Source organism: Aquarana catesbeiana, linkage group LG06 (genome assembly GCF_042186555.1).
Source record: "Aquarana catesbeiana isolate 2022-GZ linkage group LG06, ASM4218655v1, whole genome shotgun sequence".
In the NCBI taxonomy this organism is placed as follows: domain Eukaryota; kingdom Metazoa; phylum Chordata; class Amphibia; order Anura; family Ranidae; genus Aquarana; species Aquarana catesbeiana.
In genome coordinates this window covers 85,453,718-85,478,106 of record NC_133329.1, presented here as the reverse complement: position 1 = coordinate 85,478,106, position 24,389 = coordinate 85,453,718, and the positions used below count along the sequence as shown (strand labels likewise).

Here is a 24,389-nt window from a genome sequence, read left to right as displayed (position 1 = left end):
TGTTGTTATTCACGCCCCCCCTGGGATTCCCAGCCCCAGGTGTGACGGCAGGGTAGAAAGGTGACATCATTGCTCTTTCTGATGTCATATACACACCAAGCAGGGTGAAGTTGATGCATATAAGCGCCTGCATGTTGCTGGTCACTCACACCCCCCCCCCCCTCCCCTCCCCACCAGGATTTTGTGTCAGTTACCTTCTGCAGCTTGGCGTCGGTGTCCACGATATATCGCTCCACTTGGTCGGCATTTTTCTGCAGTCGGTCGATGAGCTCGGTTAGTTCCTTGTTGGAGGAGACCCTGTAAGAGGGGAGAGAAGGAGACCCAAAGTCAGCCAGGCACAACATGCTCAGAGCTCAGCAATCACACAGCTTTCGATGTTCTCCCACCCCTCTGCTTCCCACCCCTGGGCTGACTGTGAGCCGTGTGGATGCCAAGGGGGAGCTCAGACTGGATCCATGCCAGCTCATTAGCTGGTGACTCACCCGGCCTTTTGTATTACTTTCCAAACTATGTGCGTGCTGCAACCAGGGGGATCAGGCTAGATAACAGTGCGTATGTGTCAGCAATGCTCCAATCTGCGCACTACAAGCACCACTGTCATTGTATTGAATACTTAGGCCTGGCCATCTTGGAACGTATGGTGTGTATGCAGACTCTTCTGCTAAAGAACAGCTCTGGGCACGCACGCACACATACATACATACATACATATGCACAGTATAGAAAATGTTTCACAGACAGATTACCTTTAGTGCCCATTCACACTTGTGTGTTGTGGCAGCATGCGCTAAATGGCACGTAAATGCATAGCAAAGCACCTGCTCCATGTGCGGTGCCATTCATTGTGAATGGAACCCTAGTTTATTGTGCAGTTGAGCCCAACGCACTCCAACCTATTCTATAGTAAGTCACAGTGTAGGGTTGCCACTTTTTCTTCAAGCCAAACCCGAACACTTTAGCGGCCTGGGACACCTTTGGTTGCCCCAAGGAGAGTAGTAATGCGGTGCGCCTATCGTGCCGCATTGAACAGTGGGTGTGGCCAAATTGCTCTTGCTGACAAAATCTCCCTGCCCCTCCCCCCAGTGATTTTGAACCTGCCCCTAGACAGCCGCCCACAGCCCCTGGATGGCAACAGATTTGTGTGGGACTATCTTGTTTACGTGGGGAGCAACAGCCTGGTCTGAATAATGTGTCCGGGTTTCAGTCCGCCTGGAACCCGGACTCAGGATTCAAAACCCCGGACTGCCCGGGTGAATCCCGGACAGGTGGCAACCCTATCACAGTGCTTTGTAAAGTAGAGCCCAAAGCATTGTATAGTAGAGGCCAACACACACCAATGTATGGTATGGTGGAGCCCAACACTCCTCAACGCATTGTACAGTAGAGCCTAAGGTAACTCAACATTGTACAGTAGAGACCAATGCACCCCCAATGCATTGTACAGTAGAGCCCAACACATCCCAGCGCAATGTACAATGGAGCCCAACGCATTATACAGTAAAGCTTAAAGGATTCCAATGTAACAAACAGTAGAGCCAAATGCATCCTGAAGCAATGTACAGTACAGCCTAATGCATTGTACAGTAGAGCTCAATGCACCTCAGCGCACTGTACAGTATAGCCTAAAATATTCCAATGCAACAAGCGGTAGAGACAAAAGTATCACAATGTACAGTACAACCTAACACATTGTACAGTAGAACCCAACACCTCCCAATGCATTGTACAGTAGGGTCCATTGCACAGGACTACGTACACATATGGGCAGCATGGTGGCTTAGTGGTTAGTTTTCTGCCTGGGGTCCTGGGAGGCTCAATGCCTCCCAATGTATTATACAGTAGAGCCCAATGCACCCCAACTCATTGTACAGTAGAGCCCAATGCACCCCAACTCATTGTACAGTACAACAGAGGCTAATGCACCCCAACACATTGTACACCCAATGTACCCCAACTCATTGTACAGTAGAGCCCAATGCACCCCAACTCATTGTACAGTAGAGTCCAATGCACCCCAACTCATTGTATAGTACAGCAGAGGCTAATGCACCCCAACACATTGTACAGTAGAGTCCAATGCACCCTAGCTCATTGTACAGTACAGTAGAGCCCAATGCACCCCAACGCATTGTACAGTAGAGCCCAATGCACCCCAACACATTGTACAGTAGAGCCCAATGCACTACAACGCATTGTACAGTAGAGCCCAATGCACCCCAACTCATTGTACAGTAGAGCCCAATGCACCCCAACTCATTGTACAGTAGAGCCCAATGCACCCCAACTCGTACAGTACAGTAGAGCCCAATGCACCCCAACGCATTGTACAGTAGAGCTCAATGCACCCCAACTCATTGTACAGTAGAGCCCAATGCACCCCAACTCATTGTACAGTACAGTAGAACCCAATGCACCCCAACTCATTGTACAGTAGAGCCCAATGCACCCCAACTCATTGTACAGTACAGTAGAACCCAATGCACCCCAACTCATTGTACAGTAGAGCCCAATGCACCCCAACACATTGTACAGTAGAGCCCAATGCACCCCAACTCATTGTACAGTACAGTAGAACCCAATGCACCCCAACTCATTGTACAGTAGAGCCCAATGCACCCCAACTCATTGTACAGTAGAGCCCAATGCACCCCAACTCATTGTACAGTACAGCAGAGGCTAATGCACCCCAACACATTGTACAGTAGAGTCCAATGCACCCCAACTCATTGTACAGTACAGTAGAGCCCAATGCACCCCAACGCATTGTACAGTAGAGCGCAATGCACCCCAACGCATTGTACAGTACAGCAGATGCCAATGCACACCAACACATTCTACAGTAGAGTCCAACGCACCAGACTATGTACACATACGGGCAGCACGGTGGCCTAGTGGTTACCCTTCTGCCTTGCAGCACTGAGGTTCTGGTTTGTATCCTGACCAGAATACAGTACCTGCATGGAGTTTGCATGTTCTCCCTGTACTTGAGTGCATTTTCCTTCCACACTCCTACATGCTGGTAGGTAATTTAGCTCCTATCTAAATTGTCCCTAGTATGTGAGTTAGGGTCCTTAGATTGTAAGCTCCTCAAGGACAGATACTGTGTGAATGTACAGTATGTAAAGCAATGTGTACAATTTCCAGCGCTATATAAAGACCTGTAATAAAAGAATTATCTTATAGTTCATCGGTATCTTAGTGTGATTATTCTGCGTAGTCCATTACAGGAATATACACATATATAGGGCAGTTGTACATCCTCTGACCATTTTACTTGACCCCAGAGAAACCCAATTAGGACTTATTAAACCATCAGACATGTGAGATGTAACAGGACTCAATATACACGCTCATATAGATCGTTTTCCCAGCATCCCACTTGTCACATGATTTCTGGTATACAATTATCACCCCACACTCCGTCATGCCAAGACTAATACATACAATAAGATTACTTACAGGCAGCGCCAAATGCATGGATGGTATAGCTGCATCTCCAGCCACAAAACCAAAATGGATAAGAGTGCTTAAGCTGAACTCCGGGCACAAAAAAAAAAAAAAAAACTTTCATTATTCCTCAAGACCCACAAAGGATATACAGTAAATCCTCTTTGTGAACACAAAATGCCATTGCAAACCCAGATATTAGCTTGTAAAAGTAGTAGTGACATCACCACTGTGCAGTACACTGCCTGTGCAGAGAGCATATGTTGGGAAGTTGTGGGAGGGACCCAGCAGGCCCCACCCACTACAGGCTACCTGCCAAAAATGACAGGAGGGGGCGGGGCTAAGACCAGTCACCCTGCACAAGCAGAGAGCAGCGGTCTTTATTACAGGAAGCTCCAGGACAGAGGGAAAGTCTCACACTGGATTACAGATCTGAAAGAAATACACAAAGCTCACCAAGATTTTAAGAAGAATACACATGATAAATGTATTTAGACAATATTTGCTTATCCCCAGGGCTGCAGTTAGAAATCACGGGCCCCATACTGCCTACCTGACAGGGCCCCACTTCCTCTCCCCTCTCCCTCCATCCCCTAGAACAGTGATGGCGAACCTTGACACCCCAGATGTTTTGGAACTACATTTCCCATGATGCCATTGGAAATGTAGTTCCAAAACATCTGGGGTGCCAAGGTTCGCCATCACTGCCCTAGAAGATTCTATTTTACTAAAAATACACTAAAATCATTATTATATGACATATTTACCAGCCGCTTCCCCTACTCTCCATTTTGAAACAGCCCCTTGTGTGCCCACAGCAGCTGCCTGCGGGAGAGAGTAGGGACACTGGCAACGCTGCGGGGAAAAGGGGGCGCATAGGGGAGCCCAAAAAGTAGGGGGGATGGGCGGCACGGATGCTAGAAGTGATCCCCCTACAGAACAGCTGGAGGGAGGGAGCAGAGGAGAAGCCAGCAAAGCTGTAAGAGGAGGCAGAAGAGGAACAGTGTCTGCAGTAAGGCAGTAGTTGGTCATCCTGCTCAGCAGGTGCCCGCCTCCCCCTTTTGAATGGATGGGGCCCGGGCTCAGTACAATACGGCTGGCTGGTACTGCCTCATCAGCAGCCCTGCTTAGCCTGGAGTTCAGCTTTAGGACTTATTTACACCAGATGCAGTCGATCGTGCTTTTAAAATGCAAAACAAAGGAATATGCAAGAAAAATGAATGTATTTCAGTGAGCCTAGTTTACACCCCTGTGGTGCTTTCGTGTGAGTTTTATGACCACCTAACACATAGGGTGGGCATTAACGCCCACATGTTGCACTTAGGTTTGGCTGGGCAAATGATGTCTATGTGCAGAGAGCAAGCTCCCAGGGCAAAGGCCAAGCTGTAAAAGAGCGGGACTAACGATTGGTAGCAAACTCTGCCCTCGCTCGGGCGTATACTTGGGTACACCTGTGTGAACAAGGCATTAGAATATATTGAAAGTTACTTTTCAAATGTCCTTAAAGCTGAGCTCCCGGCTCCTTCAGATAAAAAGAAAAGTCAGTATCTACAAGTGCTGTAGCTGATGACTTTTAATATTAGGGCACTTTCCTGTCCAGGCATTCCGCGGTGTCCTCACCTAAGCCAATTCTTCAAAATCAGTTCTCGGGTGCTGCCGCCGCCGTCTCGGCTAAGGGATATCGGCAGTGAAGACTTGCAGCTTCACATCCGGTTCCCTTCTGCGCATGCGCGAAGTGCGCTGCCCTTTGCGAATGGCCCGGCTCCTGGGGAAGAAGGAGGGGGGGGGGGGGGGGTCGAACTTCCGGGTGACTTTGCCACAGTGAGCTCAGCCGGAAGTGGGAGCGGGTACCTATCAAAACCAGGTGCCCGCTCCCCCAGACAAGCGGAGCTTCTCCTTTTGGGTGGAGCTCCACTTTAATATGCTGAAGCTTATACCAAATTCTGGTGATTGGGTTTACAATGGCAAAGCTCTGCCATATTCGGCACAATCTCTGTGCCCAGGCTCGTAAAGGTTAACTTTCCCAGATGCCCCAAAAGTAAAACGTGACGGATTACACAGCTGTCCCCGAGTTTGGTAAACAAGTGAATTAGGATATGCAGAAATAATAATTGAATTCCACCCTCCCTATTACAGCTCTTCATCCTCCTACGCAGAATAATGTCATCTCCAGCCTGGGATGAAGCACTGAGCTTGTGGCTGCACACGTTAGGCTGGTGGAGCAGCGATACACGTCTGGGTGGAGCACAGGAGCAAAGATCCTAAAAATACCCTTCCTGTGACACCTTTACTTCCAGGTCTGAGTAATCTTGTTGTATGAAAGTCATCTTTTTTTTTTTTTTGGTTAAAGCCACCATTTAATCTGCTTATATTATGCCTTCCCTGGTTCCTCCCCAACAGCCCCCACCCACCCTCCATATCCACATGCTAATGACATTTTTTAAAATAAAATCTTTCCATTACATGCCTTAGTTTTGACCCAGTGATACCATTACTGGGTTTCTGCACTTCTCTATGCAATGCATGCAGATCATGGCTGGTGGGAGGGGCTGTACATATATGTTCCTGACTAACTTCACAGCACCCCGTCTTGCAAGAACCCTCAGCCCTGATGCATGCAGTGGGCTGGAGTTTTACAAATATCATCATAGGTGATGATAGGTCAGAATAGGTGCAGGAACCCCCCCCCCCCCTTCTGAGTCTCCACCCCTACCCACCTCCAAGCAATGTCCCTTGATTCCACCCCCTACCCACCTCCCAGTACTGCCCCAAGTATCATTTGCTAAATAATCTGCATGGAATTTGTTCTTGTCTAATAACAAAAAAAGCAGTAAAAATAGATGCACTGGAGCCAGCAACCATAGACCCCACCCCAGTAATAATAGATCCTCCCAAGCAACAATAGATTCTCCTCCCACCAATAATAGACCACACCCCAACAACAATAGGTCCTCCTAAGCAACAAAAAATTCCCCTCCCAGCAATAATAGACCCCACCCCAGCAACAATAGATCCCTCACACAACAATAGATCCCCCCCAGCAACAATGGTCTCCACCCCAGTAACAATAGTTCCCCCCAGCAACAATAGACCCCACCCCAGCAACAATAGTTCTCCACACAACAATAGAATCCCCCCAGCAACAATGGTCTCCACCCCAGTAACAATAGTTCCCCCCCAGCAACAATAGTTCTCCACACAACAATAGATCCCCCCCAGCAACAATGGTCCCCACCCCAGTAACAATAGTTCCCCCCCAGCAACAATAGACCCCACCCCAGCAACAATAGTTCTCCACACAACAATAGACCCCCCACACAGAAACAATGGACTATCCACAACAAAATACCACCCTCAGCAACAAAAGATCCACCCTAGCAACATTAGACCCCCCCTCCCCAGCAGCATCAACAGATCTCCCAGCGGTCAGCATTAATAGACCCTCCAGGAGCCAGCAACAATAGACCTCTCGCTCAACAGTAGATCCCTACAAGCACCATAAGACACCCCCCCCCCCTTAGCAACAACAGATCCCCCACAAGCAATACGTTCCCGCTGAAAAAAAGCCCTGATCATAATGCCTTGATGGGTGGATGTCAGTCTGATGGAGTCAGCGATCCTAGTAGGGTTGCCACCCGTCCGGGATTCACCCAGACCGTCCGGGTTTTGAATCATATGTCCGGGTTTCAGGCCACCTGGAACTCAGACACACGCAGACCAGACTGTGCCCCCCCCCCCCAACTTAGCCATGCCTGGGCACACCCTAATCACCCAGTGTGGCGCAGATTCCTGCTGCTGTTCGGGTTGCACACACCTATGCACATACCTCCTGACTGTCCCTGATTTCGAGGGACTGTCCCTAATTTGGAACAAAGTCCCTCTTTCCTCCTCATTTGTCCCTCATTTTGGTCTGATGTATATACCTGTATCATAAAATACACTATTTATCTACCAAAAAGGGTTTCACAGTGTTAAACCTTTGTCCAAGTTCTAAATTGTTGCATTTGTACATTTCAAAAGCCAATATAAGGAGTAGTAGTGGTAAAAAATAAATAAATAAAAAAAATAAAATAAATAAAAATAAAGCACTTGTGGGTTTAACCAATCATTTTTGTATATGAATTCTCCTTGTAAGGGGGCGTGGCGGGGGGGGGGGGGGTGTTCTATGAATACATACTTTTGCTTATAAAGGTCCCTCATTCCCATCTCAGAAAGTTGGGAGGTATGCCTATGCTCCCCAACTAACCAAATACCACAACCACCAAGTGCATAGGTCCCGTCCCTCCCTCCTCTCTCCTGCCTCTGAACAAGTGAGTACACCAAGGTAAGGGGGACTCAGATGTAAGGGGTGCTCTGCAGACTCTGATGTAGAGCTGCCATCTTTTCTTCAAGTCAAACCCCAACACTTTAACTATGCACAGCAATATTTTTTTTTATAGTATGAACTATACATATATATTGCTATATCATTTCTAATCATATGAAGTTAATAACAAGAGTCCCCCTTTACATCAGAGTCCACAGAGATCCCCTTTTACATCTGAACTTGCAGAGTTCCCTTTCTCTGTAAGAGGGGACTCTGCAGACTCTGATGTAAGGGGGGGACTCTGCAGACTCTGATGTAAGGGGGGGACTCTGCAGACTCTGATGTAAGGGGGGGACTCTGCAGACTCTGATGTAAGGGGGGGACTCTGCAGACTCTGATGTAAGGGGGGGACTCTGCAGACTCTGATGTAAGGGAAAACTCTGGGGACTCTAACATAAGGGATGCTCTGGGAACCCTGAATTAAGGGGGAACACTGAGAACTCTGATGTATGGAGAGGACTTTGATGTAAGGGGGAACACTGTGGCCTCTGGTATAAAGGGGAAATCTGATGTAAGGGGTGCTCTGAGAACTCTGATTTGCCTTAGTGTACTCACTCAGAGGCAGGAGAGAGAAGGGGGGAGACTTCAGTCACAGACAGGGATGGATGGTGAGCTCACTCACCCCTTGGCAGTCAGCACCTCTCATCCAGATGTATCTGAGGCAAATTTCCAGCCTCCACTTTCCTTTTCTGAGGCACAGCGCTGGGGATTGGAGTGTGGGCAGACACAGAGGGGTAGGGGTGGGGGGGGGGGGGAGGTGCAGATTGAGCCCTCTCTCCTCTCCCATCTGTGTGTGTGATTGGTAGGGGTGGGGGGGGGTTGTTTGTGCTGGCATGGGGCAGTGTGAAAGAGTGTGTAACAGACACTCTCAGCTTAGACAACTGCAGCCAGCAACCCTGCTGGGAGGCCATAGTCCGGTCTGAATAATGTGTCCGGGTTTCAGGCAGTCTAAAACCCAGATGCATGATTCCGAACACGAACTGTCCGGGTGAATCCCGGACAGGTGGCAACCCTACTCTTATGAAAGGAGGGGCTTCGGGAACCCCGATTTAAGGGGGAATGCTGGGATTCGGTGGGGGCTTTGGTGAGCAGAAACCCGCCTTACATCAGAGTTCCCTTTTACACCAAAGTGCACAGCGTTCTCCCTTAAAAAAAAAATAAATTGCTGTGCGCCACTAAAGTGTTCGGGTTTGGCTTGAAGAAAACGTGGCAACCCTAGTTCCTAGCCAGACTGCATGTAGACCGCTCTAAGTAATGCCCACATGTGATGCTGAGATGCCACGATTGGGGGGCGCTTTACCCCAGGATTGCACAGGAATGTGTGCTGCTTCGGATTTTCATTCTACATGGAGCACATAGGCTTTAAAGTGGAACTTCTCTCTCTCAATAAACATTGATTATTTTTAATCCATATTCTGCTAGCAACAGTCAAGATAAGATTAGATACGAATGTTCATCATAATTACTTGTCTTAAACTTTTTTTTTACATTTCTTCAGTTACTTCCTGGTTCCTTGTTTTAGGCAAATGATGTAAATAAATCTCAGGAGGGATTTACTCAGCAAAGCACACCCTCCTGCGTGCGTGCCTGAGCTAAGGTCAGATGGATTCTAGGAAGTCAATGCTACATGAATCATATCTGCCCTTTCTCCATATCAGGGGTAGGCAACCTCGGCACTCCAGCTGTGGTGAAGCTACAAATCCCATCATACCTGTGATTGTCAGGGTCTTGCAATGTCTCATGGGACTTGTAGTATCAAAACAGCTGGAGGGCTGAGGTTGCCTACCCTTGCTCTAGATGGTCGCAGCCAGAAATGCTGGGAGGTTGTTTTTCAAAGCGATTTCTCAACAAAATAAAGCGTGGAGACGTGGATGGATGGGGGAGTTTGCTTTGAATATTAAAAAAGAATTAAAGTGTTACTAAACCCACAACAGTAAGATCAGTCTGTATATGCAGTAAAGCATGCTTGTTATACTCACTGTGGAACCTAAGGGGGTTAATTGTCTGCGTTGTGTAAAAAAGCTGTTTGATCCTGTCTTCTCTGATCCTCCCCTTCTTCCACAGACCCCAATCTATTTCCTGATAATACAGAGCTAGGGGACAAGCTGCACATGCTCAGTTTGTTGTATGTATTGCTAGAGTTTTGCTTTTTCCTTGGGAGAGTGCATGTGATCAGCACAGGGCCAATCAGTGCTGTCCACAGAGGGTCAGGGGTCCTGTATCCTGATAGGACAGTCAGAGCAGAATGAAAACTCCTCCTACAAGCTTTAAGCGGACACTGAGGCTTGGTTCACACTAATGCGAATTGGATGTGGGTTTCCCCGCATCCAAGTCACATAGCAGGAGATTGTGACAGACTCTCCATGGAGCTCCGGTGTGAGTTGCACGGGGGTCCTGTACATCTTTTGGTCTGTTTCAGGTCCAAATTCAGCCAAAAATTCAGCCCAAAATTCAGCCCAAAATTCGGGGTGAAATCGGACCTGAAACAGTGAATGGGGATGCACCGGACTCCCTCTGTGAGCGTGCTGCAGTGCGAACCCAGTCTAATAAAAGTCACAAGACTGCTCTAACTGCTGATGAGAAAAAGGTATTTAGCAGTTTATATTTACTAAAATAATTGCATTTCCATGTTCTGTGTACTGTGGGAGACCAGATTATAGTGAATGCAGAGTCCTGGGTTTAGTAACACTTAGAATAGCATTTTTGGTTTGTGGTGCTCAGACACAGTGTAGTTCCACTTTAAAGAAAATCCCCCTGATGAAGCCATGTAAAGTGGCGAAACGTGTCGGGATAGGAGTGTTTTACACACTATGCACTTTAGTTTGATGTTTATCATTCACTGGTCTGCTTAAACTGAAAAATAAATAAATATAAATGTCAAGGGTGTGGTTAAATAAATCCCCATAAAATGATATTCAGTTTAAAAAAAAAAGTTTAGGGTGTGCTTTCACAGCAATATGTTTTATGAGAACAGATGAGAGATGTGTATTTCAATGGAAATAATAGCCGATTGAAATGTAATGCGTCTGGAGGGTGGAATGAGGCCTCATGCATGAACTCCTGGCTGGAGAAAAGCTGGTTATAAAGTACGCATCTAACGCTTTGTATTGCACATGCGTTTAGGCACGTCAAGCACTTGAGTTTTAATGAAGTCCCTTGGCCAGAATATTCATTTATTCTGGCCATTGGAATGCATTAAATGCTCAAAAGGCACCTAAAGTTTAGGCACGTTTACATGCGATTTGTCATGCGATTTGGAACTGTCAAATTGCATGACAAATGGCACCAGCGTTAAATGCTCCTTTTCTAATATGCATGTAACCACCTATGTGTGCATGAACACAAAGGCTTACATAGAGGCATTTTAACGGCTGGGAAAAAAAAACAAAAAAACAAAAAAAAAACGCCAAACGCCCGTAAAAGCGGCATTTTTAAGCCCAGTGTTCAAGATGCCCTACAACATATAATTTACATGTTAGCACTGGGGAACGCACATGTTGGGCATTGGGATGCTCCAGTGCCATTCATGGCACCTTAATGCCCCTTTGCCAACACATGCGTTTTGGTATACCATAAAAACGCACTACCATATTTTGTGCTGCCTTTAACCACTTAAAGACCGCCTACCGCATATATACTGCGGCAGGGCGGTTCTATTGCGTGAAGTCATGTACCTGTACGTCATTTCGTGCAATAGGTACATTGGACAGAGGGGGAGCCAAAACCCGCGATCGTTCCCCAGATGTAAACAAGGCAGACTGCCGTTCTGACGGGAGGACACAGATCTTCTTTTCCTGCTAAGCAGGAACACGGATCTCTGTGTTCATCCAGTCAGAGCAATCCCCCACACCGTTGGTAAGAACCTCCTAGGGACACAGTTAACCCCTTTGATCGCCCCTGGTGTTAACCCCTTCCCTGTCAGTGTCATTAGTACAGTGACAGTGCATATTTTTTAGCACTGATCACTGTATTAGTGTCACTGGGTCCCCAAAAAAAAGTGTCAAAAAAGTACCAGTTAGGTGTCCGATTTGTCCGCTGCAATGTCGCAGTCCCGCAAAAAAAAAAAAAAAAAAATCACTGATTGCCGCCATTACTAGTAAAATAAATAAAAATGCCATAAAAATATCCCATAGTTTGTAGACGCGATAACTTTTGCGCAAACTAATCAATATACGTTTATTGGGATTTTTTTTTTAAACAAAAATATGTAGCAGAATACAAATTGGCCTAAATTAATGAAGACATTCATTTTTTTAAATTTTTTTATTGGATGTGTTTTATAGCAGAAAGTAAAAAATATTGTTTTTTTTTCAAAATTGCTGGCCTTTTTTGTTTATAGTGCAAATAAAAAAAAAAAAACGCAGAGGTGATCAAATAACACCAAAAGAAAGCTCTATTTGTGGGGAAAAACAAGGACATCCATTTTATTTGTGTAAAACGTCGCACGACTGCGCAATTGTCAGTTAAAGTCACAGTGCCGTATAACAAAAAAAATGGCCTGGTCAGGAAAGGGGTAAAACCTTCCAGGGCTGAAGTGGTTAAAAAGCACAAAAAAAAAAAAAAGGTACCACGCATATTTTTTTAGTGTGTTTCAGGGAGGTCATTCAAATAAATAGGTTGCCCTAATATAATGCACCAAGTAAGACACAACAACGCACTTTGTGTTAACGCACCACAAAAAAAATGTGTAAAGCCAGCTGTCCAATCCATAAACTGGCGTTTTCTTTCCTCCAACGCATTTAAAGTGTTAGTTCGCCTTCACGGAAAAAAAATGAAATGGTGAACACCAGACCAGGTCCTTGCTGTACTTAGCTGTCGGTGTCCCCGCAGCCACTCCAGTGGTTCAGAGAACAGAAATCCCTGCTCTCCTCCCTCCGGGACAGACCAGATTGTTTCTGATTGGCCAGCGCCGTCACGTTGAATCGATCTGGTCCGTCCTGGAAGCGCTGCAGTGTTCGCTCAGCTTTACATCCTTTTCTGTAAAGGTGAACTAAACCATCCCCTTGGCCGCCTGTATGAAAGGAAAGTTAAATGTACTTATTTGATACAATAAGCTGAAATTAGTTATGTTTAACCCTTTCATGACTAAGCCTATTTTTGAAATTTGGTGTTTACAAGTAAAAATCCATATTTTTTGCTAGAAAATGACTTAGAACCCCCAAACATTATATATATATTTTTTTTAGTAGAGAATCTAGAGAATAAAATGGAGATTGTTGCAATATTTTATATCACACGGTATGTGTGCAGCGGTGTTTTAAATGCACATTTTTGGAAAAGGGACACTTCCATGAATTTTTAAAAATCCAAACAGTAAAGTTACCCCAATTTTTTTGTATAATGTGAAAGATGAAGTTACGCCGAGTAAATAGATACCAAACATGTCACCCTTTATAATTGCACGCACTCGTGGAATGGCGACAAACTATGGTAGCTATGAATTTCCATAGGCGACGTTTTAAATTTTTTTTACGGTTACCAGGTTAGAGTTACAGAGGAGGTCTAGGGCTAGAATTATTGCTCTCGCTCTGACGATCGCGGCGATACCTCACATGTGTGATTTAAACACCATTTACATATGCGTGCGCGACTTCCGTATGCGTTTTCTTCGCTGCGCGAGCTCGCGGGGACGGGGGCGCTTTAAAAAAAAAATTTAATTTTTTTTAATTTATTTTATTTATTTTTATACTTATAAATTGTGTTTAAAAAAAATGTTTTTTTTTTTACTTTTATTGCTGTCACAAGGAATGTAAACATCCCTTGTGACAGTAATATGTGGTGACAGGTACTCTTTATGGAGGGATGGGGGGTCTAAAAGACCCCCCATCCCTCCTTTACACTTCAAAGTATTCAGATTGCCGAAAACGGCGATTCTGAATACTGTGTATTTTTTTAAATTCGGCGCCATTGGCAGCCGAGTAAACGGGAAGTGACGTCATGACGTCGCTTCCGCGTTTACATTGAGAAGGCTGGAACGAAGCCGCCGACAGTTTCGTTCCAGCCCGCCCACAGCCGCCGGAGGCGGCCGATTGGACACCGGGCCTCCCGATCGCACGGGAGGCGGCGGGAGGGGGGATGTCCCCTCCCGCTCCTCCGGTATAACAGCCGAGCGGCTTTTAGCCGCATCGGTTGTTATATACGGATAGCCCATCGCCCGCTCGAAACAACGGTACTGGGATGATGCCTGCAGCTGCGGGCATCATCCCGGTATAACCCCGGAAAGCCGAGTACGCATATCTGCGTACGGTCGGCGGGAAGGGGTTAATAAGCATCATCATTGCTTTCTGCGCTCTTTTCTATAAATGGCAATACTGCCTTTTTGGACTTTTAGTTTGAATCAAAGCAGTGGCCTCTCTGCAGATGTCAGCCACACCCCCTGCTGAGTCAGACCTATAGCTCTGCAATCTGTGAAATTCATGCTCCATGCTGATTGGAGAGCTCTAGCTCTGACTCAGGAAGGGGCGTGCCGGGCCTCTGCAGAGAGACCACTGCTTCCACATCACAGAGTGATAAGGGTCCGTCTCTGCAGGATGCTGGCAGGTGACCGGGCTTTTCTACTCATGTGGCTGCTTTCTTAAAATCAACTGTAAAACTTCTGAAACATTTTGTTTTGATGCACCTGAAATGTATTGAGTGGATTAAAGCGGACCTTCAGTCATTTTTTTTTCATCTTTCCATCTATTAAATCTTCTGCCGTTAATGTTTTAACTTTGGATAGTATTTTTATTTTTTATTTTTTTGCCATTTTTTTTACCTTATACAGCCCACTTCCTGTTTCTTGTCTGGTCATTAGCCTAGGCCACAGCTCTCACACTCTTGTGAACGTTTACCAGGAAGGGAGGAGGGGGATGAGTCATAAGAGGGCCAATGAGAGCTGGAGGTGTGTCTGTCTAAATCCAGGAAGTGAACAGGCAGCAGCTTCAGCTGCCCACAGTTAAAATGGCTGCAGCCAGACTCAGTGGAGGGAGATTTCTGCAGCATATTTGGCAAGTACAGAATCACAGTATATATAAAATAATATGCATAGTGGTTGGAGGGAAGCTTCAGGATAGCAAAGATGTTTTTATTACAGATTATGTGAGCAGACTGCAGTTCCTATTTAAAGTTAATTCTTGAACATCTGCTGTACATTTAAATGGAATTCATTAGGCATTTGAGTCTAGGTAAAAATTCAGAAAAAAAAAAAAAAGGCACATTGTGTATTCCTAGGGGCACATATTCCGCCTCCTCGAGCTTCTTGTTAAAAAGTTCTTTGCAAACATCTCCGCATGACCCAAACTCTATAAATCACACCTTGGCTGATACCGATATCTCAGGAATGCTAAACGTTTTTAGATCTAGATCTTGTTTTTCTAAGAGTCCTTTCAAGAGACCGGATAACTCTACTCATAATGCATGGAAGGGGCCATTATAATGGGCATTTCCTATCTGGTGATTGGGAGGGCGCCCCCTTTTGGTGTCCCTCTGTATTTACGCTTTAGGTGCCAGATTTTGCCCTGCAAATCCACGCTGGAATAAAATGTGCCGTCTTTAGAACCCGCTAATGCAAGTGACAATGCTAATGCTAATGCAAGTTTTCTCAGCCCAGTACTGCAGAGTTCCCCAGTACAGATAAGCACTCAGATAGATAGATAAGCAGCGACTTTCTGAAAGTCAGAGTATAGCCACACCCTGCATCCCACAATGCACTGCTCAGGGCTTGGGAAAACTATTGTAAAGGACCTGGCAATGCCACTTGGGAAGCAGGAAAGGATGGGAGAGACCTGTCTACATGCAGAAACTCAACTAAACTGGATCTGAGCACCACAAACCAAAAAACTCTATTTAAAGTGTTACTAAACCCACAACAGTAAAATCAGTCTGTATATTCTTGTAAAGCATGCTTGTTATACTCACTATGATACCTAAGAGGTTAATTCTTTGCATTGTGTAAAAAAAGGCTGTTTGATCCTGCCTTCTCTGATCCTCCCCTTCTTTCACTGTCCCCAATCCATTTCCTAAGGCTGGCCATACATTATACAATTGTCTTGTGCAACTTTCCTTTAGATTTACCAAAAACATCTAATAGGAGTTCAAACCTAAACACTTTCAATTTGCATGCAATCAGGCAGGCCATTCTATTACACAGTTGAAGGTAAATCTAAAGAAAATTGAATAAGAAAATTGTACGGTGTATGGCCAGCTTAACAGTACAGAGCCTTGGGGCACTCTGCACATGCTCAGTTCGACAAATTCGGTAATTCGGAAACATCCGAATGAATGAAAACCCGCTTAACAATTTTTTTTTTAAAAATTCGGAAATTCAAAAAGACGAAAATCTGAAATAACTATTAAATTATAGGTATTGGAATTTACTTTCAAATTTGGCTGTTAGTGAAACGTAACGAATAAGAATTTATCCGAAGTTACGAATTATCCGACACAACGAATGCCGCATCTAAATGAATGGAACGTAATAATCTTTCAAATTTTCTTTTTTCGTTTCGAATTGCGAATCATAACGAATGACCCGAAAAATGAAAAGAAAAAAAAAAAAAAAAGACAAAGAAACGAAAATGAACAAATTTTTCGGCAGTGCACACGTCTAATGGGTCGCGCTCAGTGGACCTTACCCCCACCAAAAGCAACAGGGAGTATAAATCCTGATGCGTCTGTGGCATGTGTACAGCCGTGGCAGCTAAAGGCAGAGCAGCTGGGGGGGGGGGTGTAAAAACGCAGCTCAACTACAAGGTTTTACCAACCCTCTACTGCTAATGTGAATGAGCCTTGACACTCTGACTTGCTACAAAGTTACAATGTCTGAGAACTGGGGGAGAGGAGACTGAGGAAATTCTTCCTCCTGCCTGCAGCAGACTGATGACCTCATCTCAGCCTAGGCAAAGTCACTGCCTGCAGCTCTTGAATGGCTTTTTATTGATAAAAGATGGAGCTTTTCTGAAGAATGGTCCCGTTGCTGTATATTGTGCCAGGAATTTATTCATAGCGATTTGAAAAGTAACTTGAAGTCACTGACAGGTCCACTTTGAATGCAAACACCTCCCGAGAATTGACTGTACAGTTTCCAATATTCTGTTGTAACGTTTTAAATACGTTTAGAAAAAAACATATTCCGGGAGACAAACCTTTACATCTCAGAGCCGGGCCTGCAAAATCGGGACAAGTGTAGAATGGTGGGATGTGTGGTCCCTGTACAGACCGGTCACCTCCTGGGAAGGATGACAGTCCATGAACCTCCATAGTACCGGAGTCATACGTGTTCATTGTATTGTATAGACCAAGGGATATGCAATTAGCGGACCTCCAGCTGTTGCAGAACTACAAGTCCCATGAGGCATAGCAAGACTCTGACAGCCACAAGCATGACACCCAGAGGCAGAGGCATGATGGGACTTGTAGTTTTGCAACAGCTGGAGGTTCGCTAATTGCATATCCCTGGTGTAGACGCTCTGCGTGTTCCAGCAAACATTTCAGTGTCCACACCGGGGTCAAGGAAACATTTTTTCGAGCCGGTTACTCATTCTGCAGGAATGTTTATGGGGAAATATTTAGAGATAATGGGAGTTTCAGCACACAACGCTGCGCATTTCACAGGCCGGAGTAATCGGGGCATCGGGCACAGCAAGAAGAGGACAGTCCTCCTCTATCCTGCGATAAATCACTTAAAAGGTCACTCCGCCCAAAACTGGAATTTTTATGTTGGCAGGTGCTAGAAAATTAGACAGCCCTATGTTTTCCTATATCACCAGCTGGGAGATCTCACTTTTGTTCTCTGGTCTGTACACCTGCTACAACCATGATGAAGGGAATTATTCTCCTCCTTTGGTTATTAAAGCGGAGTTCTGGACACCAACATTTTTTTTTACAGGCATCCCCTCCCACTTCATTAATAATACATACACTATATGTGTATATGCACAGGGATATGCAATTAGTGGACCTCCAGCTGTTGCAGAACTACAACTCCCATGAGGCATAGCAAGACTGACAGCCACAAGCATGACTACCAGAGGCAGAGGCATGATGGGACTTGTAGTTTTGCAACAGCTGGAGGTCCTCTAATTGGATATCCCTGTGCTAGTGGATAGTAATCCTATTTTTTTTTTTTTACTTACGATTTATCTGATCCTCTTCTGGCTGTTGCCATGATAAATGTGTGGGCATATGAAGCCCACGTGCAACCTCTCCCTGGATAACATATCGAGAGGTGCATGCTGGGTATGGCCAGCATGGCCGGCTTATTCAAAAGCTCCCTATTGGCCCTTCCAAGGCCTTTATGTGGAGGGGCAGTTTGGCCCATTAACGTCCAATCCCAGCATTTTTGGGCCCCCCCGGGTCGCACAAGTGCAGCATCCAAAATCTATGACTGGTTGAAATGCGCTGTGGATGCACGCTGTACTGAGCGGTACCTGCGTTTAGGACCATATTACAGGCAGTCCCCGAGTTACGAACATCCGACTTGCGAACGACTCCTACTTACGAACAGGAGGCGGCGTGACGTCTGCGCATGCGCGGGCACTTTTCGACGGCGGGCACATCGTAAAATGACATCTGCGCATGCGCGGCTACTTGACAGAACATCGGAAAACATCGGATTACATCGTCTCTCCTGTTCTGCGCATGCGCTTCCGACTTACGAACATATTCGACTTAAAAACAAACCGGCAGTCCCTAACTCGTTCGTAACTCGGGGACTGCCTGTACATTAGGGTGTGCACCTCAAAGATCAAACACATGTGTTAAATCATGGTGTCAGTAGGACAGTGGATGGTGGCAGTTTATATTTTTATTATTTTATTTTTATTATTTTTTTTACATTTTTTTTTTTAATTAAATTTCTTTACAAGTTTTTTTTAGAAGGGCTTTGGTGAAATTTTAGGGGTTTAAACAGGGGGAATCTGCACTACACAGGGTGATTAGGCACACCTCCCAACATTTTGAGATGGGAATGAAGGACACCTACTGGCAAACATATGTAAGCATAGGACACGCCTCCTGCCACACCCCCTTAAAGGAGAATTAACAAAAAAAAAAAAAAGGGAAATTAAATCCACAAGGGGTTATTTTTTACCACTACTATTCCTTTATATTGGCTTTTAAAATTTACAAATGCAGCAATTTAGAATTTGGATGAAAGGTTTAGCACTGGGAAACACTTTTTGAAAGATAAAATGTGCATTTTATTTACAAATATATAGATCAGACCAAAATGAGGGACAAATGAGGGGGAAAGAGGGACATTTCTCCAAATCAGGGACAATCCCTCGAAATCAGGGACAGTTGGAAGCTGTGTTATTAGGGTGTGCCCAGGCACACCTGGCACACCCTGTGCACATGCTTATGTTTAGGACCATATGCGTTCACCATGTATGCCACTGCAAAAATTGTTGGGATTTGACACCGACGGGCAAAACTGCCCGTGTGCCCGTAGCCTAGGCCTGCTGCCCATAGTTCAAAGGTCATGCAGTGCATTATGTTTTTTTTTTTTTTAAATCTGCAATAAATATTGCAGGGATTGCAAATCTGTAACCCGTAGAATTCACTGAAAACCTAATCCTCATCCCTACTCATTGCCCACAATGCATTGCACCACTTGCAAGAGCTGGCCAGACAAAAGGATCCCTCACCTGTCCCAGCAGCACATGATCTACTACTGCAGGACAGATTCCCTTTTAAATTCTCAGGCACGGCACACACACGGTTAAACAGATCTCGTTATCGACAAAATATTACCACATGTGTGCTGCAACATTACTTTTCTAATTAACATACAGACAGTCCTCATTGGGCTCGGTGCCGCAGATAATGACACAGGCGGCTGGGCTGTTTACAGAAGGTTAGTCAGCCAGTGTGGGCGGCGAGCACAGAACACAAAGGCCGCAAACACCATTTACATAGAAAGAATTTTATCCACGCAGGCGGGACGCTACAACGGGTCTGATCCAGAGACCTCGCCGACCCGAGACGCAGATATACAGACTGATTACAGGAATATAGACGCAAATCAAGACATAAATGGCCACTGATACCTTGTACAGACAGCAAAGTAAGCAAAGTATAGCTGGCTATACGTTAGTAGATTTTCAACTGAACGTTCAAGTGAAATAGTACATTCGATAACCTGATGATCGTCGTACTTCAAAATTTCAGTTGCATTTAACATTCAATTTTAGAATGAATGGACTTTCCCAAACCTGCTTTTTTTGGATTTTTTTCATTAATGTGGTTGAAAGTGAATGTCAATTTGACCCCACTAACCATTAGAAAATTGAATGAATGTTCTTAAAACAAAAACCATTTGCTTTAAGCTTAAGCCTAAAGATTTGCAGCAAGAACAATGAGGCCCCTTCTATAGGCACAGTGCCGGGATCAGTGGAACTACTGCCATAGCAGCCTATGTAGTGGCTATGAAACCCGGGCCCCTGATTTGTGAAGTGGTGGTCTGAAGGAAGCTCCCTTGTGTGTCCTAAGTTTCAAGATGCTCTGCAAAATGGCAGCAGGTACCACTGCTCCATCAGTTATCACAGGGAACCATTGGAGAGGATTGCCTCCCCTGATGCAGAGCAGCTACAAAGCTCTACCTAGCGTGGGCACCACCAGGGTGAGTTCCCATTTGTTCTCCACTTGTTATGTGATCGGTCACATAAATAAAGGTGAACTGACCTAAAATCAGATTTCAGTTGTTGCCGTCCCCCCCCCCCACCAAAGCACCCCGCATTCCCTTTTCCTCATCTATCCCGGATGCTGTGCCCAGCCACTGAGCTCCTTCTCTCCCCCCCCGCACACAGTTTGGGCACAGGCAGAAGAGTTCCTCCTCCACACACTACACATAGATCACATTCTCTTACACACAGCCACAATGTGCAAAGTGTGTAGCTGGCTATTGCAGCTGTGCTGCCAGTCCAACCAGGGAATTTCACAGGTTAGAACTTAGAACTGCAACATAGTAGCCATCTACACACTATGCAGATAGTGGCTGTGTGTAAGAGGATGTGATCTCAGCTATTTATTGTGTGAGGAGGAGAAGCTCTGCTGCCTGTGTCCATGCGGCAGTACAGGGATTGGAGAAGCTCTTCCAAGTGCCCTTCCAGGAGTGACCCCTGTCCTCTGCCCTACAAGTAGTGACCCCTGTCCCCTGCCCTGCCAGGAGTGACCTCTGTCCTCTTCCCTGCAAGGAGTGACCCCTGTCCTCCACCCTGTTGACACCTATTCTAGGCTCTGACCCCTGTACACTGCTCTGCTAACCCATCCTCCACCCTGCTGACCCCCGAGTTCTGCCCTGATAGCCCCTGTCCTCTGCCCTACTGACCCAGTGTACACTGCCTTTTATGCTAATGACCTTTGTTCTCTGCTCTAGATCTTACTGACCCCTGTACTTTGCCCTGCTAACCCCCATCCACTGCCCTGTTGACTGCTGTCTTTCGCCCTACTGATCCCCTGTATACTACCCTACTAATTCCTGTACACTCCCCTGCTGACCACCCATCCTTTGCCCTGCGGACCCCCTGTATACTGCCCTACTAATTCCTGTACACTCCTCTGCTGACCACCCATCCTTTGCCCTGCTGACCCCCTGTACACTGCCCTAAAAACCAATAGCCCCTGTACACTGCCAACCTTATCCTCTGCCCCTCTGACCACCCTGTACACTGCCCTGCTGACCTTCCATCCTCTGTCCCCCTAACATTTTTTTACTGCACCCCCACATCAGACAGTCTAGAGTTGGCCCTGCCTAGCCCCCTGTGCAGAGTCCCTAATACTTTTTTTCTTTCTTTCTAGTGACACCAAAGTCTGGGCATATTTTTCTTCTAACTAATTACCACCAACAGTGGGGCGCTTGTACCTCCTACTGGCCACTGATGCTGGGACCTTTTTCTGCATACTGACTATTGCATTACGGTACCACCTGGTATGACTGCTGGGATTCTGAGATAGATAGATCTTAGGATGTCTTGCATGTGCTTCATGTTTGTTTTTTGCTCACAGATCATCATCAGTAATTACCTTAATCAAATACAGTGGAACCTCGGAATGCGAACAACGCGGTTTACGAGCGTTTCGCAATAAGAGATTTTTTTCTTTAAAATCCTGACTCACTTTGCAAGCGTTGTCTCGCAAGATGAGCAGGATTCAAGCCGCTGGGGTGTGCAGTATTGTATTTGGCCAGAGGTGCAGGGGGTGTCCTGGTGATGCTTGGAGACACTCGTTTCCCGAGTGGTCTCTGAGCGTCTCTGGCGCCCCCGTACCTCTGGCCACATGCAGTACTGCAATTCAAGGTATTACTGTAATCAGTCACAGTGTAGTAGAGTGTGGGGGGATCTGAATGTTTTAATTATTCTTTGCTGCAGAATGTTTTCTTAACTTTTACAACAAAAGCTGCAAATGGCTCAAAAGGTACCCAAACTTCTACTTACCAATATATTTTCTATTCGTATATTTAGTGGTGATAGCAGCAGTGCACCCTCCTCCAACTGCCAGACATAGGACTTCCCATCCTCCATCATCCATAGAACACACAGAAGTCATTGCCATGCGCAGGCCGCTGGCTCTGATGTCTCAACATTGTAACTTTGAAATGTATCAAATTGTGTATTGAAACTGTTTTCTTGCCACATCCCCATTGTAAAATCTTTATAGTGATGGGATCTTTGAGTTAACCCCTACTGCTCTGTATCTGGAGCGCTGGCAAGCGGGGAATACTTGTAGGAACCTGCTGCTTTGTACTGAAGGAATCATACCTGGCTCATGTTTTTGCTGCGGGGAAAAGTTTTAATCAGTGGAAAAAAAAGTTGCACTTTGAAATGTTGCATCAATTTACATTCAAAACGACACAAAGAATTTCCAGAGCTGCCCTCCAGGGCTATCACAGATCCAAAGTAGTCTATTGCTACCCTCCACTTGCATGCTGGGAAATAGGAATTTAAGCTCAAAGGCTGAATTCCAGATATGATCTGTATTTTATGCTTATATTGGTGCAGATTGGCACAGATCCCAATTTGATATTCCTGTGGGTACGGGTGCATGGCAACGAACGTAGACAGTGTGCCTTCCCAATCGATATGAATGGGGCTGCCTGCATGGGGATGCACGGAACACCTGTGCATCCCCATGTGGGTAAACATGGTCCTTGCACGGCTGTACGCTGTAGCATGCCTGTGTGAACAAGGCTTAAGTTAGCTTTAAACCTGACGTTTATTCTTTTTATATTTTTGCCTTCCCTGGTTTTTCCTTTCCCCATCAACATGTTTATGACATTTAAAAAAAATCTCGTTGCATACCCTATTTTGGACCCAGGAACATCACTGGATCTTTGGGATTCGCTATGCTACATGTGCCAAACACAAGACCTGCGTGCCAAACCCAGCCCTCCAGAACATTTCATGTGGCCCTCGCACCTCTCCTGAAGCTGCGGCACCCCCACCTTGTCTCAGCAGTGAAAACAGAACTCCTCCGCCAGATCCTGCATCTCTCTGTGCAGCTGCTGAGAGGTTCGCCTCTGCCCCCACCTCATCTCAGCAGCAGAGAGAAGGACAGAACTCCTCCTAGAGATCTTGCAGCCTCAGCACCCCCTAGTCTCAGAAGTCAGCAGACTGGCAGCTGACTCTAGCCCTTCTCTGGTCCTCCTCCAGACCCTGCTTCCGAGCTCCACCCCCAGCCTAGATCCAGTTATATAGTCTTACAGATACAACTAGCCCTTTGAGGGAAAACGTGATGCTGGTGTGGCCCGTGATAAAATTGAGTTTGACACCCCTGCTTTATGCAATGCAGGCAGATTATGGCTGGTGAGAAGGGCTGGCAGGGTGCTGTATATCACTGCCCGAGAAGAGCCCTCAAGTCTGATGTAAGCAGTGGGTCCGCCCTTGGGAGCAGTAATGCACGTATAAAAATGCCTTGATGGGTAATTCAACCTGGAGGAGTGGGGGGGTTGATAGGTAGTTGCATGCAGACCACCCTAGATAACAACTACAGGTGATGCTGAGCCTCCATGATTGAACAAGCTAAAAAGTCTAATGAATGAAAGGAGCAGGTGAGGGACAATGAGGCTGGGAAGGAAAGTGCTTGATAATGCTGGAAATTAGGAAATTAGGCGGGCTTCTATCAGACTTGCTGCAGCTTCTAATGCACATTGTGAGAAGCTCACAGTGTGCAGTGAAATCAGAGCAAGCCATTTCTGACCGAGAGAGGAGCCGGTACAACTGTGCAAGACTGAAGGGAAGGCTGGAGTTCTGCTTCCTTCCCCTACAAGCTGGCAGTGTTTGTAAATCCCTGATGAGATAACTCTGCAGGATAAGGTGCTATAAAGTAGTTTGGGTGAGATAACGTCACATCAGTGATGGATCAGCCCCTATCCAAACATCACTCACCACCATGTGCGATATTATTGGGGAAATTGAGGGTTACAGTTCCCTTCTGTAAGTTATTGTATCTTTGTGTCAGGACTTCGGAAGAGGCTCAAAGCTCGCAGCAGCGTCTTCTCCGGCAGGTTGTGGCCTGTTCAACAAATTCCTTTCAAATGCTCTGAATGAGTCTTTCTGCTCAAGTTCAGTAGAAGAAAGTGTCAGGGAATAATGGACCCTTC

The 24,389-nt window shown here is 45.9% G+C and overlaps 1 protein-coding gene across 1 annotated transcript in view; it reads right to left on the bottom strand.

The window, feature by feature from the left end:
• The window catches only part of PPL (periplakin), a 138,013-nt gene that overhangs the window by 54,376 nt on the left and 59,248 nt on the right, over window positions 1-24,389 (bottom strand). Inside the window, exon 2 of the mRNA XM_073636357.1 lies at window positions 195-297. Coding sequence (XP_073492458.1) covers window positions 195-297 — 103 coding nt within the window. The remainder of the gene's footprint in view (window positions 1-194; window positions 298-24,389) is intronic.